General features: G+C 37.2%; 1 protein-coding gene across 1 annotated transcript in view; it reads right to left on the bottom strand.

Moving 5' to 3' along the window:
* Positions 1-18,740, bottom strand: part of POLR2B (RNA polymerase II subunit B) — a 52,159-nt gene that overhangs the window by 32,269 nt on the left and 1,150 nt on the right. Inside the window, exons 2-7 of the mRNA XM_081304103.1 lie at positions 13,657-13,729; positions 8,028-8,178; positions 4,904-5,016; positions 4,567-4,786; positions 4,128-4,286; positions 1,479-1,643 (exon numbers count right to left, since the gene is read on the bottom strand). Coding sequence (XP_081160229.1) covers positions 1,479-1,643; positions 4,128-4,286; positions 4,567-4,786; positions 4,904-5,016; positions 8,028-8,178; positions 13,657-13,729 — 881 coding nt within the window. The remainder of the gene's footprint in view (positions 1-1,478; positions 1,644-4,127; positions 4,287-4,566; positions 4,787-4,903; positions 5,017-8,027; positions 8,179-13,656; positions 13,730-18,740) is intronic.

The raw sequence follows: 18,740 nt of genomic DNA, 5'->3' as shown, positions 1-18,740 counted from the left end.
AACATTATTACCACATGTATGACTGCATGACTAATGTGATTCTACAACATGTACAATCAGAAAAAATGAGAAATCATCTATGTATAATATATCAAAGTGCATAAATGCATTCTACTGTCATATATAACAAAACAAATATAAAATTTATAAAAAGATCTACATATTAATAGTATTACATCTACATTAAATTTCTTGATTTTAGTAATTATACTATGATTATGTAAGTGAACACCTTGGTTCTTAGAAAATAGACATTGAAGTGTTGGGAGTAAAGAGGCATTAATGCCTGTTAACTCACTCTCAACTGATTCAGAAAAAAAAAAGTAATGTAAATACATAAACAGAACAATAAAGCAAATGTGGTCAAGTTAACAACTGAATCTGAGTGAAGAATACACTGAGTTGTCAGTACTATTCTAGCAATTTTTCTATAAGTTAGAAATTCCTGCAAAACAAAAAAAGTGGGATTTTTCCCCTCAAAATAAAAGTTTTTTTTTTAAAGGTATCAACTATTCATTTTTCCTTTTTACTAAATAACACAAGACTAGTGTGTGCTTTTATAATTTTCTTTACTGCTTTCTTCATGGGGCTGCCATTGAACTTTTGACTGTCTCTACTCTTCATGTCTATTTTATATTGAACTGTCAGGAGAGAGGCCTAGACAGGAAAGGTGGTTTTCACTATATGAGATTTGTTTTGTTGTTGTTGCTGTTGCTGTTGTTTTTGTTTTGATATTTTTTTAAATTTATTTTTTAGTTTTAGGTGGACACAACATCTTTATTTTATTTTGTGGTGCTAAGGATTGAACCCAGCACTCCATGCATGCTAGGCAAGCACTCTACCACTGAGCCACAACCCCAGCCCTATACATGAGATTTGTAACAGCCAAAAAAATACTTCTCACTACAGCTTTCTGCTGTTTGGGGGTTTTGGAACCGGGGATGAAATGCAGGGGTGCTTAACCACTGGGCCACATCCCCACCCTTTTTTTTTTTTTTAGAGAGAGAGAGAGATTAATTATCGGCGGACACAACATCTTTGTTTGTATGTGATGCTGAGGATCGAACCCGGGCCGCACACATGCCAGGCAAGCACGCTACCGCTTGAGCCACATCCCCAGCCCCCCACCCTTTTTAAAAAAATTTTTTCTATGTTTTTCTAGTTGTAGTTGGACACAATAGCTTTATTTTATTTATCTATTTATATGTGGTGCTGAGGATCAAAAGCAGCATCTCACACGTGCTAGGTGAGGGCTCCACAGCAGAACCACAACTCCAGCTCCCCCACCCTTTTTTATATTTTATTTAAAGACAGGGTCTCACTGAGTTGCTAAGTGCCTCACTAAATTGCTGAGGCTGGCTTTGAACTCGTGATCCTCCTGCCTCAGCCTCCCAAGTCACTTGGATTACGAACATGCGCCACCACACCTGGCTCGAATTTTTATCAGATACTATGAATACATTCTGTTTTCACATTACCATTTCCATCATTTCTGGATCTTCAAAATCATAAATAATATGTTCTAGGATATCTCTATCAGACACAAAACCTAATGCTCTAAACACAATAATGATGGGAACTTCTTGCTTGATATACGGTAGAGTTGCCACAATGCGCTGACCAATAGCACTCTTTTTTGCACCCTAGAAAAATAAAACACTATTAGAACACAAATATACAAGAGCTCAGAAATAAAAAAGCACCCAAAAAAAAAACATTTAAATTTCAGCTACTCAGAAAGCTGAGGCAGAAAGTTTATAAGTTTGAGGCCAGCCCTAGCAAAGTCCAGACCAGTCTCAGCAACTTAGTGAAACCCTGTCTCAAAATCAAAAATAAAAAGTGGTAAGCTCAGTGGTAAAGCACCTCAGAGTTCAATCCTCAGTACCACCAAAAAATAAAAAATGGAGACAGCAAGCAAACCATTTACTTTCATGTATTTCAAAAAAACCATGCCTCAGATGGGGTAGAGAGAGAAGATGGGAGGGGAGGGGAGGAGGGATAGTAGGGGATAGGAAAGATAGCAGAATACAACAATTACTAATAGGGCATTATGTAAAATTGTGGATGTGTAACTGACGTGATTCTGCAATCTGCATTTGAGGTAAAATTGGGAGTTCATAACCCACTTCAATCTAATGTATGAAATATGATATGTCAAGAGCTTTGTAATGTTGTGAACAACCAATAAAAAATAATAAAATTTAAAAAAAATTTAAAAAAAAAACATGCCTCCCCATAATCTGAGGACCTCCTATGACTGCTTTCCAAAACTACTGAAATAAGTTGACTAATTTTATGGACAGCCTGGTCATTTAAACCATATAGAACTTCCATTCTCTTCCACCAGCCTGTCAAGATTCCCTAAGAATTAACCAAATACCACATTTGGAAATGATATTTTGGCTGCCAAAAAATATAAATACAACTGATACCTTTCTGTCCCCTCCATCTTGGGGTCTGGAGAGGACTTTGGAAGAAAGAAAAAGACGAGGGGTAAAAGCACGGACATGAATAAACAAATACAGAAAAGGCTAAGTACAGAATAAAAGCTAAATATTAGATCAGAGTTGATCTGTGAGGTATCTCCTTATTTGAATAATGCTTCAAAATTAACAAACAGCCTCTTACATTTAAGCTTCTTATTTCCAGCTTCTTCCTCTTTAATTTTATGCACATACAAAAACAAAGTAAGTGATTAGCCTACACTGGCATACCTGGCTGCTTGGTTTAGTCATACTTCTCCACTTTAAATTCACCTTACCTTCTCTTGGCCTCACAACCCTACATTTGTCCAGAGTTGCCAACATAATATCCTTAATAAATTTTATTCATATCTTGGTCCTCTCCAAAATCCTAGCCAATTATTCCCAAAAGAATGTACATGACAATCACCTGAGGACCTTTTTCCAACTACTTATACCTAGCCCCTATTCCACCACTGCCACCATCCCCATAATTTGGTCAAGGGGCGGGGGTGTCGAATCTTTTATACTTTAGAGTCTTAAGATTATTGATGTGAACTTTTAATTAAGAACCACTAATTCAAATTATCTACTCATCAACTGCTATTCAATCTATTCCATTCAGCTCGGGCAAAGGCTGTCTTCTAGTCTAACATGGCAACACATGCCCACAATCTTAGCGGGTGAGAAGAGAGCAAGTCTGAGGCTCGTCTTGGCAATTTAGCAAGACTGTCTCAAAATAAAAAAGAGCAGGGATGTGAAATGCACAAAACTGTTATATGAATTTATGAATAAGTCAAAATGAACTTCACTATATGTATAACTATAATGCACTAATATAACTTTTTAAATTAAAAAAAAAAAAAAGAAAAGAAAGAAAGAAAAAAACTGGGCATGTAGCTAATAGTAGAGCATTCCTGGGTACATTCCCAAGTACCACAAAGAAAATCAAAAATTTATGATAGGATGCTGCTTCTCTAAGTAAGTTATAAAAGACTGGTTCCATCTTGCTTTTACTCTCTAGGTCTTCTGCCAGCCCCTCTTCCCCATACCAAGGATTACGTGGGAGGTCTACCACATCCTTAGCACCACCCCTTTCTTTTTTTTTTTTTTTTGAGACAAGGTCTTGCTAAGTTTCTCAGGCTGGCCTCAAATTTATGATCTTCCTGCCTCAGCCTCCGAAGCTGGTGGAATTACACACAAATGCCTAGTTCTATGGCTTTTTGTGCTTGCTTGCTGTGAAGAAGAAAGTTTTCTTATTGTCAGCTACTGAATGGAGAGGCCCACATGACAAGAAACTGAGAAAAGCTTCCGACCAATAGCCAGCAAAGACCTGAAACTGTACAATGGCCAGTAAAGAACTGCATCCTGTCAACAATTATGTGACTAAGCCTTGAAATGTCTGTAACCTAGGCAAATACCTAATGAGAGAGACTCAGCCAGAGGACCCAGTTAAGCTGCACCCAGATTCCTGACCCACAGATACTACATGATGATAAGTGTTGCTGCTGGGGGAATCTGTTACATGACAATAATAATAATATCTAACATGTAACACCAATATGTTCCCGAGAAGCTTTTTTTGACTAAGAATTCCATCTGATAAATTATGAAACAAGGCACAAAGGAATAAACAAAAACAACACATCATATCCCAGACCTTACCTGCCCTCCTCTTGCCAGCATGCTAACCCATATAGTACTGGTAGGTCGGGAAGAATTCTCCAGACATGACCTACACTCTCCTGTGTAGGCATATTTAGAATCCTTTTTGGCAAACACATAAACTGTGTTTGTTGCCATTTTCTCTTGGGCAATCAGAACCTATATGGGCAATAAGGAAGTTACAACCATGAAACCCAAAAGGTCATTGATGTATGAAAAGTAAAATATGCACCTTAATTTAACTTGATCATAAAGGCTCACAGAGAAACATCAATTCTTGAACTTTACAAACTCCATTTTGCATAAATGCTTCATAGAAATATATCATTTTAACCTCTACTTTCTGGTTACCTTGTATGAAAGTCTACTTTTTAATTTCAACTTTAATGATTTAAATTTAACTATCATTTTGTAATGTTTTAAAATAATGTTACTGTACCTTTTCAGATCCATTAATAATAAAATAGCCACCAGGATCCAAAGGGCATTCATTTAACTCACAAAGATCACGATCTGTTAAGCCATTCAATAGGCAGTAAGTTGAACGCAACATAATTGGAATTTTTCCTATAAAAGTTTTCTGATGCTGAGTCTGAAGTTGTTCTTCACCTTCTTTAATGACTGTTTTTGTTATGTCAACATAAAGTGGAGCAGAATACCTTTGAAAATAGAAATGGGTCACAACTGAGCAACAGTAAGGTATTTGCTAAAATGCAAATCCGTAACTGGTTTCTATTTCAGTATCAATTGATTACAAGGAAAAAAATCTTTCTTACGTGAGATTTCTTAATCTGGCCTCATTTGGCATCATTGGTGAAGGAGCACCATCTCTTTCCCAATGGGTAGGCTTGGAGAGGTAAATTTGTTCAAACTTTAACAAATACCTTGGCTGAAATTAAACAAGAAACATGAAAAAGGTAAATAATTTTTCCCATAAACATTTTAATTATTCCATTTTAACTGACATTAATATTTTAAGTAAAATTAGCTCTTCAAACTGGCAAAATTAATCTATTTTATTGATATGAGGACTCTTCAAAGTCAACTATATGTATATAGTTTTATACCTAATTGCTTTCTTAAGGCAGAAAAAAAAAATGATTTAATATGCCATAGGTAAATAAAAAGTATACACAGGTTTTTTTGACTAATATAAACTAGTATGAATTTTATTAATGACCTATACAGTTTCATACCCTCTCTTTGGTTAGGATCAAAAGTACAAAATGACCAGAGAACAAAAATAAATTGACATTTTGAATGGTGTTCAAATCTAATCAGTAGAATATTAGAAAAAAATAAATCTAACTCTTCCATTAAACATACCTAAAAAAAAAAAAAAAAAAAAAAGCCGGGCACAGTGGCACACATCTATAGGTCCAGCAACTCAGGAAGCTGAGACAGGAGGATGGCAGCAGCCTCAGCAACTTAGCAGGACCCTGTCTCAAATTTTTTTTAATTTTTTAAAAGCCTGGGGATATAGCTCAGTGGTAAAGCACGCCTGGGTTAACTCCCCAGTACCAAACATACACACACACACACACACACACACACACACACCCCAAAAAAATCTTAATCATTCTCATTCTATATAAAGTATTGAGCACTTCCAATCCTGGCAGACTATAAGCTCAGTTGACAACAAAATACAAACAAAAAAGTTCTCTTGGGATAGGGTTGTAGCTTAATGGTAGAGCGCTTGCCTCACATGTGTGAGGGCCCTGGGTTCGGTCCCCAGCACCACATAAAAATAAACAAATAAAATAAAGATATTATGTCCATCTACAACTAAAAATTAAAAGATTATTTTTAAAAAGTTCTCATTTAACATCTGCTGCCTAATTAAACAAGATCCAAGAATATAATTTTTCAGAGAGAAACAGATAATGGATTTCTCTCTACATCAAATCTCATAGAAGATGGGACTAAGCAGATACTTTCCTAAGGAAAAATTATTGATACTCAAGGCTTACAAGCTGGAATAGGTAAAGGGAAAAAATAATTGGCAGGAGTATTGAACCAAGGGGAAGAAACCCTCCATCCATCACTCCTATTATCACTCTAGTTTAGGAAATCATCTTAGACTATTCTAAGATTTTCATTTGCTTCCAGCCTCTTTCCCTTCTAAGTAAATACCATTTCCAAAGTGACCTTTCTTAAGTTATAATACTTTATGAATATTCTCTGACAACCTTTCAACAATCCCTCATATCATCCAAAACCTCTGATGACTCCATCTTATCTTCCAATAAGATCAAAAACAGAAACTGTACTGTGCAGTAGTACACACCTGTGATCCCAGCTACTTGAGAAGCTGAGGCAGAAAGACTGCCTGGGCAACTCACTAAGGCCCTATCTCAAAATGAAATAAAAAAGGACTGGGAATATAGCTCAGTGGTAGAGGACTTGCCTCACCACAGATGAGGCCATGGGTTCAATCCCCAGTATGATTGGGGGAGAGGGATAAACTAAATTCATAGTTTTTTTTTTAAATATATTTTAGTTGTTGATGGACCTTTATTTTATTTATTTGTATATGGTGTTGAGAATCGAACCCATTGCCTCATGCATGCTAGGCAAGCACTCTACCACTGAGCCACAAGCCCAGCCCTAAAATTCACAGGTTGATTGCTGATCCCCATCCCCTTCACAAACTAAAGTATTTTCTTGTGGAAATGCCTCAGCATCTTTCTCCTCTGCTCTTCTTTTCTAAGCTCTGATAAGTAAACTTTACAAATTGCTTCTACTGGCACTTTGAATACACTGTTACACTATTATCTCTCTACTTATGCATAAACCATGAAGAAAAAAATGACTGAGATAAAAAAGAAACCTTATGTTCCTTTTTCCATCACAGTCCCTGAAAAGCCAATTACTTTTACTCTTAAAGCAAAATTCTGTGTAGCATGTCAAATTAGAATGAGAACAAACCATCCCTTTAAATAAAAGCTATGGAGAAATATGACTGAAATGGCTGGAAATAACCACCTTTCGCACTAACTCTATCTCACTTTGCTTTACAGTTTTCCCTGTCAATCAAAGCCCAACAATTATCCCACAGCTGCCTCTCTACTTTCCTAAATCTGGGTCATTATTTGGTCATTATTTACTTGGTCATTATTATAAATCAGTCATTATTTAGATTTCTTTACAATGATTATGTAAAACTAAACTTATAAATTCAACAATGTTATAATTTTAACAATGCTTAAAACATGCACATATGTGAATAAAACTTAAGTTTTGATGCTTTTCCTTTGTCTTTTGTTTGTACTTTGAGAAGGGTCTACTTATGTTACCCAAGCTGGGCTCAAACTGGAGATACTCCAGCCTCAGCCTCTGAAGTAACCAGGATTACAGACAGGCACCCCCACACTCAGCTTGTGATTTTCCTTTTTCAAATCTCATACTGTTATAATAATGCATCCCATGCAATTAGAAAAAAATATCAAGAAAAAGTCCTCCTAACACTTTTTCTTATCTAGGTGTAGTGGCACATGCCTATAATCTTAGCTACTTGGAAGACTAAGGCAGGATGGTTACAAGTTTGAACTCAGGGCCTTGTGCATGTGAGGCAAGCACTCTACCAACCGAGTTATATTCCCCGGCCCAAGAAGTAGTATTATTTAAAACAATTATTTCTGGCTTGCTTCTCTTAGTTGTTCATCTTTGAGTCCCTTCTTCCCAACTATTAAATACCCACCATCTGCATAAGGATTAGGATTTTTATTTACTTACAAAAACATATCTCTAGTAAGAATAAATCAGAAGTTGACTGAAGATGCTGTAAGTACACTCTAAAAATTCTTACTGACTTTTAACCTTAAAGCCAAATGAAAGAAGGGCTGAAATTTCAAAATATCATCTATCCATGTAACTTTATTAGAATAACTATCTTACCGGTTCTTCAACTTCTCCACTAGCATGCTGAGCTTCAGCTTGTAGGTCAATAGGTGGAGCATCTTCCACAATTCTTTGAACAGACATCTGAATAAACTCATCAAAAGAATCCAACTGTTGTCTGACCAAGCCTTTTTCATCAAAATAAGAACTAGGAAAATATTGAAGTCCAAAATCAGTTTCAACTTGGTTTGTTTCCTACCACATTTCTCCATTCTCATTATAATTCAATTCAAACACTCATAAGTACCAGCCACTATATGCCAACCACTAAACAAGATATCATGAGGTACCTAAAAAAAAATGAATAATGTCACAGCAGTAAGTATTTTATAGACAAATTTTATTCAACCTTTTTGAAACATTTCTTGAAAAAAGTTTCAAAATAAAATGGAGAGTGAAAAATAATAATAAAATTTTTAAGGGTTGAAGATATGGCTCAGTGGTACAGTATTTGCCTGGCATGAATGAGGCTCTGGTTTCGATTTTCAGCACCACAAAAATAAATAAAAAAATATTTTAATTTGAGTAAGAGGGACCAGGGTGATATCAACAACTAAAATAGGGGCTGGAATGGTGGTACATGCCAGCAATCCCAGTGGCTTGGGAGGCTGAGGCAGGAGGATCCTGAGTTCAAAGCTAGCCTCAGCAACTCAGTGAGGTCCTAAGCAACTTAGAGAGACCCTGTTTCTAAATAAAATACAAAAAAGGGCCGGGGATGTGGTTCAGTGGTTAGGCGCCCCTGTGCTGAGGGCCATTGCCAAGTAGGAATGATGCATCAAAATTTCCTTGCTAGCGTACCCCATGTTAAATGGATTTCGCTGTTGACATTGCATGTAAGGTGACCTTGCTCAAGAACCAAGGCGGATCCAGGTTTAGAGCTGATCAGGTTTGAGGAAGTTTCCCGGTCCTTGGGTTTAGGGCGTTCCTGGTTTAAGACAATAGGGGTTTTAGGAAAGTTGGAGGTTGAAGATTATTGCTGCTGGGTGTTCCTGCTGCTTGTTCCCGTTGAGTTCAAATGGGATTTTGGAAAAAAGCCTCGTCAAGTAGGTGAATGGGGTGGCAGCAGAACTGGGATTTCCCCAGAACGTGTGTGTAGAGGCCGGTGTGAGTTCGGGAATAAAGAATTGCTGTTTGGATCTACAAGGTGTGTGGTGGCTCGTGATCTTGTGCCCAGCGAAGACATTGGCACCCCTGGGTTCAGTCCCCAGTACAAAAACAAAAAATTAAAATAAAAATCATTAGTTCTAGGGTTAAGCGGTATTGCTTGATAGAATATGTGTAGAATATGTACATACAAGGTCCTGGGTTAGAACCCCAGCACTAAAACAATAACAAAAACAAAGATCATTGTTCTCTTTAGAATATGTTAGTATGTTAAATGTTAAGTCATTTAAGTGAAAATACTCAACAATGACTGGTATTAAAAATGAAGAATTCGAGAGAGATGAGTTAATAGTATAGATAAGAGTTATTGCAAGGTGAAGTCTTAGAGAAGGATGAACCTTATTGTTCACAAGGAACAGTCAGGCACTTTTTCAGTAGAGGGATAGGGAAAAAAAAACACATAATAAGACAGAAAGATATAAAAATGCAAGAGAAATGTCAGTAGAACACTCTCCACTACCACCCAGGAAAGCTGCACAGAGAGGCTAGAGAGCTCTGAGATGGAGCATAACCCTAAGAACTGGATTGCCTCATCATCCCTCAGAAGAAGTACTCCACCACCACGTCTCAACTCCCCCACCTTGTAACCCCGCCTTAGCCTCTACTCCCCTCTTCCTAGTAATTCTTTACTAATTCTCTTGGCTCCCCACATGAATTTTCTGATATGACAGCTCAACTAATCACCAGCCTCCCACTGTGGCATCATCAAATCACCTCACAGGTCATTGGCAGGCCTACAAAATGGGTGCCTTTGTAACAAGGTATCAGCCTGATCCAATCAATTACGACCACCAATATTAAAAGTTAGGTCCTATGGTAGAGAATAAAGCATACAACCACCCTGTATAAAGCAACCTGAAGAATTACTCGGGCATTTTCTTTTCACTTTTTTTTTTTAAAGAGAGAGAGAGAGAGAAGGGAGAGAGAGAGAGAAATTTTATTTATTTATTTATTTAGGTGGACACAACATCTTTGTTTGTATGTGGTGCTGAGGATCGAACCCAGGCTGCATGCATGCCAGGTGAGCGCACTACCACTTGAGCCACATCCCCAGCCCTTCTTTTCACTTTTTAAGAGAGGCTAGTGATTGGGACATTTTCTTTCAGCACAGACTGTTGGGATAGCAGGACAAAGAAATTTCTCAACTATTTGGGACACCTACTGATATGTAAAAATCACATGGAAAGCATTGCCTAATATAAATAACAATGGTTGCTATGGAGAATTTAAGATAAAAAATCTTCATGAAACCACAGAAATGTTTCATTACTTCAGGACACTAATCATAACTACTTTTGCTAAAATCTTTAGAACAGTTCTTCATTAAAATGCTGTTCTGTCGGGCTGTGAATGTAGCAGTAGAGTAAACATTTGTCTAGTACATATACAGCCTTGGATTTGATCTCTAGCACCCTCCTCACCAACACACAGAACAATCTTCAACTAGCCAGGGGCAGTGACATGCACCTGTAAGTCCCAACTACATGGGAGGCTGAGACAGGAGCATCACTTGAGCCCCTGGAGTTTTAGGTCAAACTAGGCAAACAGAAAGATCCCGTCTTTTTTTTTTTGGGGGGGGGGCGGAGAGGGGGGATACTGGGGATTGAACTTAGGGGCACTCAATCACTAAGCCACATCCCCAGTCCTATTTTCTATTTTATTTAGAGACAGTGTCTCACTGAGTTGCTTAGCACCTCGCTTTTGCTGAGGCTGGCTTTGAATTTTCGATCCTCCTGCCTCAGCCTCTGGAGTTGCTGGGATTATAGGCATGTACCACCACACCTGGCAAGACCCCATCTCTTTTTTATAAAAAAAAAAAAAAAAACAAGCATAGCAGCACATGCCTATAATCCCAGCTACTCAGTAGGTTGAGTCAAGAGGCTAACCTCAGTTTGAGGCTAACCTCACCACTCAGTGAGACCCTGTCTCAAAATAAAAAGGGGTGGGGTACAGCTCAGTGGTAAAGTGTTTTCCTTGTATGTACAAGGACATAGGCTGAATCCCAGTACTTAAATAAAACAAAACTCACTTGATGTTAAAAAGTCAAACAAAATTCCATTTGACAATAGGAAAGTATCTACAGTCAAAAATTTTAAATGAAATAATTTATCTTTTAACAAATGATAAATGCTGTGACTATTCACAATACAGTACATTATCCTTAAGCAATCTCCTACATATATTGAAAATAACATTTTTTGCTTAAGATAAAAATACTTTCTCTAACAAAACAAGAAAGATATTCATTTATATTCCAAATGCAAATAGCAGACTGTCAGAAACATATATTCTTTGAAAAGGGTGTGGTAACCAAAAGAATATACACTCTGGACTGACAGGGCTTATACAAAGTAAATGTCAGTTTGCTGATCAAAGAGAAGGGTCATAAGAAATTAACATTATAACCTAAAGGAATAGTACTTAATTCAGGATGCTTACAAGTTACAAGTTACATTTTTTACTATGTAAGGTTTTTGTTTATTTGTTTTGGTGTTGGGGCATCAAACCAAAGGTCTCCTGCAGGCTAGGCAAGTGCGCTACTACTGAGCTAACCCATATATAAGCTTTTTACTTAAATACATTTCAGTTACACTTAAATGGGAATTAAGGTTGATAGGTAACCCATTATAACTTTACCCACTTAACAATAATGTGAAAAGCTGGATGTGGTGGTGTTTGCCTGTAATCACAGCCCTCTCAGAAAGGAGGACCCCAAATTCGAGGTCAGCCTCAACAACTTAGTGAAGCCTGCCTCAGCAATGTAATGAGGCCCTAAGACACTTAGCTAGACCCTATCTCAAAATAAAAAATAAATAAAATGGACTGGGGATGTGGCTTAGTAGTTAAACGCTCCTGGGTTCAATCCCTAGCACAAAAAAAAAAAAAAAAGAGAAAACCATGGAATCAAGTGAACATCACAGTATGGAACAAAAGTATCTTCTGCTACATGGCACTAAAAGAGAATATCATTTCTGCCAAAAGTAAGTAATCTTCTAAATCTAGTTCCAAGGAAGCACTGAGGTGGTGGTGGGGGGCGGGGGAATATTCTATACAATAACCAGGGGGTTCAGATGTAGATCAGTGATAGAAAAAAATGCCTGCATGCATGAGGCCATAGGTTTAAACCATAGCACCACTAAAAAAAAAAAAAAAGACAAAAAGTAATTGACCTATATGTTTAAAAACTGTCAAGGTCAAAAAAATTGAGATAGAGACAGATTGAGAAACTGTTCCAGATTAAAGGACACAGATAGAATAAGAAGCCACAAAAACAAAACACAATATGTGGTCCTAGAATGGACCCAGAATCAGATAAAGAAAGTTTTTAAAATTTTTCCATAAACTTCAGTAGGACAACTAGCAAAATTTGGGCAGTCTATGACTAAAGAAAATTATTACACCAATACTGAGTCAATCCCTGTGTTGTGATCATGGGAAAGATTGTTCTTATGTCTGTAACTTACAAATGTTTCAGAAAAAAAATACGTACAGAGGAAAAAGAGACCAAGAAAATGTGATATAAAGGTAACATTTACAGAATCCAGTGAAGTGCATAATTGAATTCCTTTTTTTTTTTTTTTAGAAAGAGAGGAGAGAGAGAGAGAGAGAGAGAGAGAATTTTTTTAATATTTATTTTTTAGTTATTGGCGGACACAACATCTTTGTTTGTATGTGGTGCTGAGGATCGAACCCGGACAGCATGCATGCCAGGCGAGCGCGCTACCGCTTGAGCCACATCCCCAGCCCATAATTGAATTCCTTATGTGACTTTTCTTTAAGTCTGAAATACTTAAAAAATAAGTTAAGGGCTGGGGTTGTGGCTCAGTGGTAGAGTGCTCACCTAGCATGCTTGAGGCACTGAGTTCGATCCTCAGCGCCACATCAATGTAAAATAAAGATATTGTGTCCACTTAAAATTTAAAAAATAAATATTAAAAAAATAAATAAGTTAATAAAAACTCTTTCACAACATATTCATAGAGAACATCTACCTATTAGGAATAGAAAAAGCAGAAAAATCCCTTTATGCTTTATAGTGCCTTTTATTTTTATTTTTTTTAAGAGAGAGTGAGAGAGGAGAGAGAGAGAGAGAGAGAATTTTTTTTTTTTTTAGAGAGAGAGAGAGAGAGAGAGAGAGAGAGAGAGAGAAAATTTTTTAATATTTATTTTTTAGTTCTCGGCGGACACAACATCTTTGTTGGTATGTGGTGCTGAGGATCGAACCCGGGCCGCACGCATGCCAGGCGAGCGCGCTACCGCTTGAGCCACATCCCCAACCCGAGAATTTTTAATATTTATTTTTTTTTTAGTTCTCGTTGGACACAACATCTTTGTTGGTATATGGTGCTGAGGATCAAACCCGGGCCGCACGCATGCCAGGAGAGCGCGCTACCACTTGAGCCACATCCCCAGCCCCTATAGTGCCTTTTAAAGCTTATTCAGTTTTGTCTAAAAAATTTACCTGATTACAATCCAGCATGCTTCTTGCCATAAATCGGGGGTGATTTCATCATCATCCTCATCATATTGCATATCTACAAAAACAAAAATATTATATGCAATAATATACCACTAGCTTACACCTTAAGCAAACTTAAAGTCAGCTCAGTAAAAAGCAATATTTACCCCATTTTCCTAAAATTTCATCTAATTACGTAACAGAATAACACGACTATGTCACATATTCTTCCCATATACAAAGAAATTTTATTACAAATTTCAATGTTATTTTGCATGAATTTGTAAGTTTTTCATCTTCTCAAGAAAGTCCACAAAATTTTAATTTATAGCTTATGATAATGATAAGTAGAAGAAAGCTCAGACATTGTCCTCTAACCAACAAGGTCCTCAGAGAATGAAGCAGATCAGGTTAAGAGGATAGAACTAGAAAAAGGTTCCAATACCTTTGCAACACCCTAAGGATGGTCTATTAGAGCAACATTTCATACACATACAGGTACGACAGACTATATTTTCCAAAGATGGCCACAACCACATTTCTCATTCCACCTGCACTTCCATGATGTGATCTACTATCAAGATACAGTGGTCTATGTATCCTCTCCTTGAATCCGAGTGAATTTTCAACTCTTCTGTAATAAGAGAATGCAACTAGAGCAATGCTGCATGACTTCAGAAGTCACATCAGAAAAAGCAATACAGTTTTCATCTTATTTGCAAAAACAAATGGATCCCTGAACTGCCATTAAAAAGTATTACTACTCTGAGGCTGCTATCCTGTGAGGAAGTTCAAACAAGAAGAAGCCACTTACAAGAGCAATCCTAGTCTTTCCTAGTCTGCCAGACAAGTGAGTAAACCATCCAGATCCTGTACACACACACAGACTATCAAGTCAACACTAAGGACTTGGCATCTTCCCTGTTGAACCACCAACACTGTGGGGCAGAGACAAGTCACGTCTAATGCCCTGTTCAAATTCCAAATTCACAGATTCCAAAAACAGTAATTTTTAAGCAAGTTTTGGGGGTAGTTATACAGCCAATAGTAATTTAAACAACAGGCACCGGAAAAATCATTATGCACTGGTCCTCAAGTATTAGTCCCATTTTCTTCTATAAAAGAATAAGTGTGCTATACTTTGGGATTTTATTCTGATTTATACATACAGTCTACAAAATTTATAAGCTTTAGATTAAAATTCTGATACATATCCACCCGGGTGCACAGGCACCCGCCCCAATCCCAGTAGTTCAGGAAGTTGAAGCAGGAGGATATCGAGTTCAAAGCCTGCCTCAGCAATTTAGCAAGGACCTAAGCAACTCAGCAAGACCCTGTCTCTAATAAAAAATATAAAAATGGGGATGTTGCTTGGTAATTACACCCCTTTGGGCTCAATCCCTGGTACCAAAAACAAAAAAAATTTTGATACATCGACAAAATAAAACTTAAAAAAAAATACTAATCCTTATGCATGAAGGGGGAGGAGGTGAGGTTAAGAAAGTTATAAAAAAATAACAGATTTCTAGCTTTGGTAAGAGATTAAAGGTTAATATCACTGCCATATAGAAGTACATTCAAAGACAGAAAAAAGAGGAAATGAAGAGGAAGGTTTTAGATATATCTGAGATCATACAGCCCTTTAAATATTTTCCATAGGTAAGTAGATATAAATATGAAGCTCAAATAAAAGTTTCATGTCATAAACAAAGTTGAAATCTTGAACAAATGGTTGAGAAAATAAGGGGAATTTTCATAAGGAAAAGACTGAAGACAAGATATTAGGGAATACCTCTGTTTAATAGTCATGTGAAGGAAAATGAACCCATGAGGGAGATTCATGTATTAATTTATCTATTAAATTAATCATCAAATATTTGAGCATGAGCATCTACTATGGCCTAGGCATTAGAGACACCACCCTCAACAAGATAAATATATCTGTATCCTTGGGGAGATTATGACTTATTGGGGAAATACAGACAAAGTGAAATCAATAAAGCCCAAATGATGTGGACATTTCTAACCAGGATCTGAAGAAGTCAGGGAAGACATCTCAAAAGCTGAGCTAGCTGGGTGTGGTAGCAGCCCATGTCTGTAAGCTAGCCACTCGGAGGCAGAGGCAGGAGGACCACAAATTCAAGGCCTGCCTTAGCAACTTAGTGAGATCCTAAGCCACTTAATGAGACCCTGTCTCAAAAAATGAAAAGAGGCCAGACACGGGGACACATGCCTGTAATTCCAGCAGCTCAGGAAGCTGAGGCAGGAGGATCACAGGTTCAAAGGTAGCCTCAGCAACTTAGTAAAGCCCTGTCTCTAAAAAAAATATATAAAAAAGGGGTGGGGATGTGGCTCACTGGTTAAGTGACCCTGGGTTCAATCTCTGGTACCAAAAAAAGAAAAGAAAAACAAAAGAGATGGCTCTGTGGTAAAGCAACTCTGGGTTCAATCCCCATCACCACCAATGTATGAAGGGGGGGGGGGGGGGGAAGCTAAGCTAAACACAGACCTCATGTCATGAATGGAACAGTAAATTAGGCAAAAATGAGATTGTGAAGGTAAGGAGTAAAGAAAGAAGTATTTAAAGCGGTAAAAAAAGCTTGTGCAAAAGACTCCATAATGAAAGACGTGTGGCATATTCATGGAAAGAAGGCCACTGAAGCAGGAGAGTGAAGTTGGAAAGGGAGTGAGACAAATCTGGTTCACACCAACAGAGGTATGAGAGACCACTCTAAGATTTGAATAGGGGTATGGCTAGATCAGATGTCACTTCTGAAAGATCACTATGCCCAGTGTGCAGAATAGCTTGGAGAAGACCAGAAGAACACAAATCAGGAGTGTTCTTGCCAAGAGCTGGTGGTAGCATGAACAAGAATGTGGCAATGGGCACAAAGAGAAGTGACTCAGATATGACATATTTAGAAGACTCTGATCATCAAAACGTGATGGTTAATTAGATACAAGAGCAACAAACAGGAATTAAAACTGATTCCCAAGGAGTTGAGAGCAGTTATGTGTGCCTCTAATCCCAGTGATTCAGGAAGCTAAGTCAGGAGGATCACTTAAGGACAGAAATTTGGGGCCAGATTCTCTAAAAACAAAAATACAATGCCAAGGCTTCTGACTTCCACAACCAGAAATAAGAGGGTAGTACCATTCACCGAAATGGAGGACACAGAAGGCAAAGGCTTTGGAAGGAGAATGGATAAAAGAACACAGTGAATTCAGTTTAGGCAGTGATGAGTTTAAAGAGCCTAGGTGACATCCCAGATGTCTAATAGTAGTTAGTATGCAGAATATCTGAATTGGGAATACATATCTAAAAGACACACACATACAGGCAGTAACTGAAGTCATAAAAGAATGGATAAGATCACCCAGGAAGAATGTGAATAGTAGAAGAGAATGAGAAGGAAAGTCAAATAGGTAAGAAGAATCAAGTGAAAGTAAAGAAAAAGAGATGAGTGAATTTCCAGGAGGAAGTCTGTCAACAATGTTGGATACCACATAGTTATAGATAAGACTTTTTAAATGACACTTTAAATGCCCATCTGATTTATCAACTAAGAAGTCATAAATAATCTAGTAAGAGTTGTTTTAATGTAGCAGCATCAGAAGAATCAGACTAGCATGGGTTAAGGAGACCCTGAAAGATGGAAATTGGAAATAAGGCAAAGCTTGGCTGTGATGAGAAAAACAAAATATTGGAAGAAAAAGCAAACAATGAAAAGAGTTTAACTTGTTTTCCTACAAACAAGTGAGATTTGACATTTTTTTTAAATATCTTTATTAAACTGAAATATCTTTATTTCATTTTTTTAAGAGAGGAGAGAGAGAGAATTTTAATATTTATTTTTTAGTTTTCGGCGGACACAACATCTTTGTTTGTATGTGGTGCTGAAGATCGAACCCGGGCTGCATACATGCCAGGCGAGCGCGCTACCGCTTGAGCCATATCCCCAGCCCAGATTTGACATTTTCACATAGAAAGAAGCCAGGTTGAAAAGAAGTAGGTGAAAACTAATAAGGATATACCTAATAAAGATTTTGGAGGAAGGTCTGCACAAATCAAAGGTAGACTCACTGCTGTAGCAGCTTTGACAAACTTACTTTCCACAGGATTACTAAACACTGATGAGAATGTAAATCAGTACAATGTAAATTAGTAATGTAAATTGGTCACATGGCACCATCTAAAAATTTTTTTAACACACATATCATTCAACCTGACAATTCTATTATCTAGGAATCTATCCTACAAACATTTGAGCAAAATGATTATGTACAAGATAATTCACTACAGTACCGATTATTAATATCCTTCAATAAGAGACTACTTAAGTTATGGTACATCCATACACACTCAATAGCTTTGGGGTGATGAGAATACTCTCTATGTAGTAATAGGAAAACCCCTACTCATATTACAAAAACCAAAGTGCTGAAAAGTGTGAATGTTATTTTTTTGTTTGTAAAAAGGGGAAAAATAGAACCCAATTTATATTTGCTTAAATATGCATAAAAAAACAAAGAAGTTAAACTGTTGTTGTTTTTTTTTATGGCACTGGGATTGAACCCAAGGCCTCATCCACACTAAGTAAGTGCTCTACCACTGAGCTACATCCCTAGGCCATAAAATAAATGTCAAGAATCTGAGAACAGAACAAGCCAAGCATATAATTATTCTATTCTATTCACCTATAATCCCAGCCACTCGAAAGGCTGAGATAAGTAGGATTGAGAGTTCAAACCCAGCCTCAGCAACTTAGCAAGGCCCTAAGCAACTCAGTGAGACCCTGTCTCTAATATGAAAAAATGGCTGGGGATGTAGCTCAGTAATTAAGTGCCCCTGGGTTCAATCCCTGGTACCAAAAAAAAAAAAAAAAAAAAAAAAATCTAAAAACAGTATCACCTGTGGAGAGGGTTCAAACTGGGCAGATGGAAAACAAAAATGAGACCTGATACTTTTCAACACTCTTATTTTCCAGCTTGTGAGTGATGAGAATATATTACCCACTCAAAAAAGTAAGCTATAAAAAAACTTCTCTTGAATTTTTCTTCCACTGAGATAGTAGTTAAAAAGCAGA

The sequence above is a fragment of the Spermophilus citellus genome, assembly GCF_964194105.1.
Source record: "Spermophilus citellus genome assembly, chromosome: 8".
Classification (NCBI taxonomy): Eukaryota; Metazoa; Chordata; class Mammalia; order Rodentia; family Sciuridae; genus Spermophilus; species Spermophilus citellus.
This window is presented reverse-complemented; position numbering and strand designations above follow the sequence as displayed.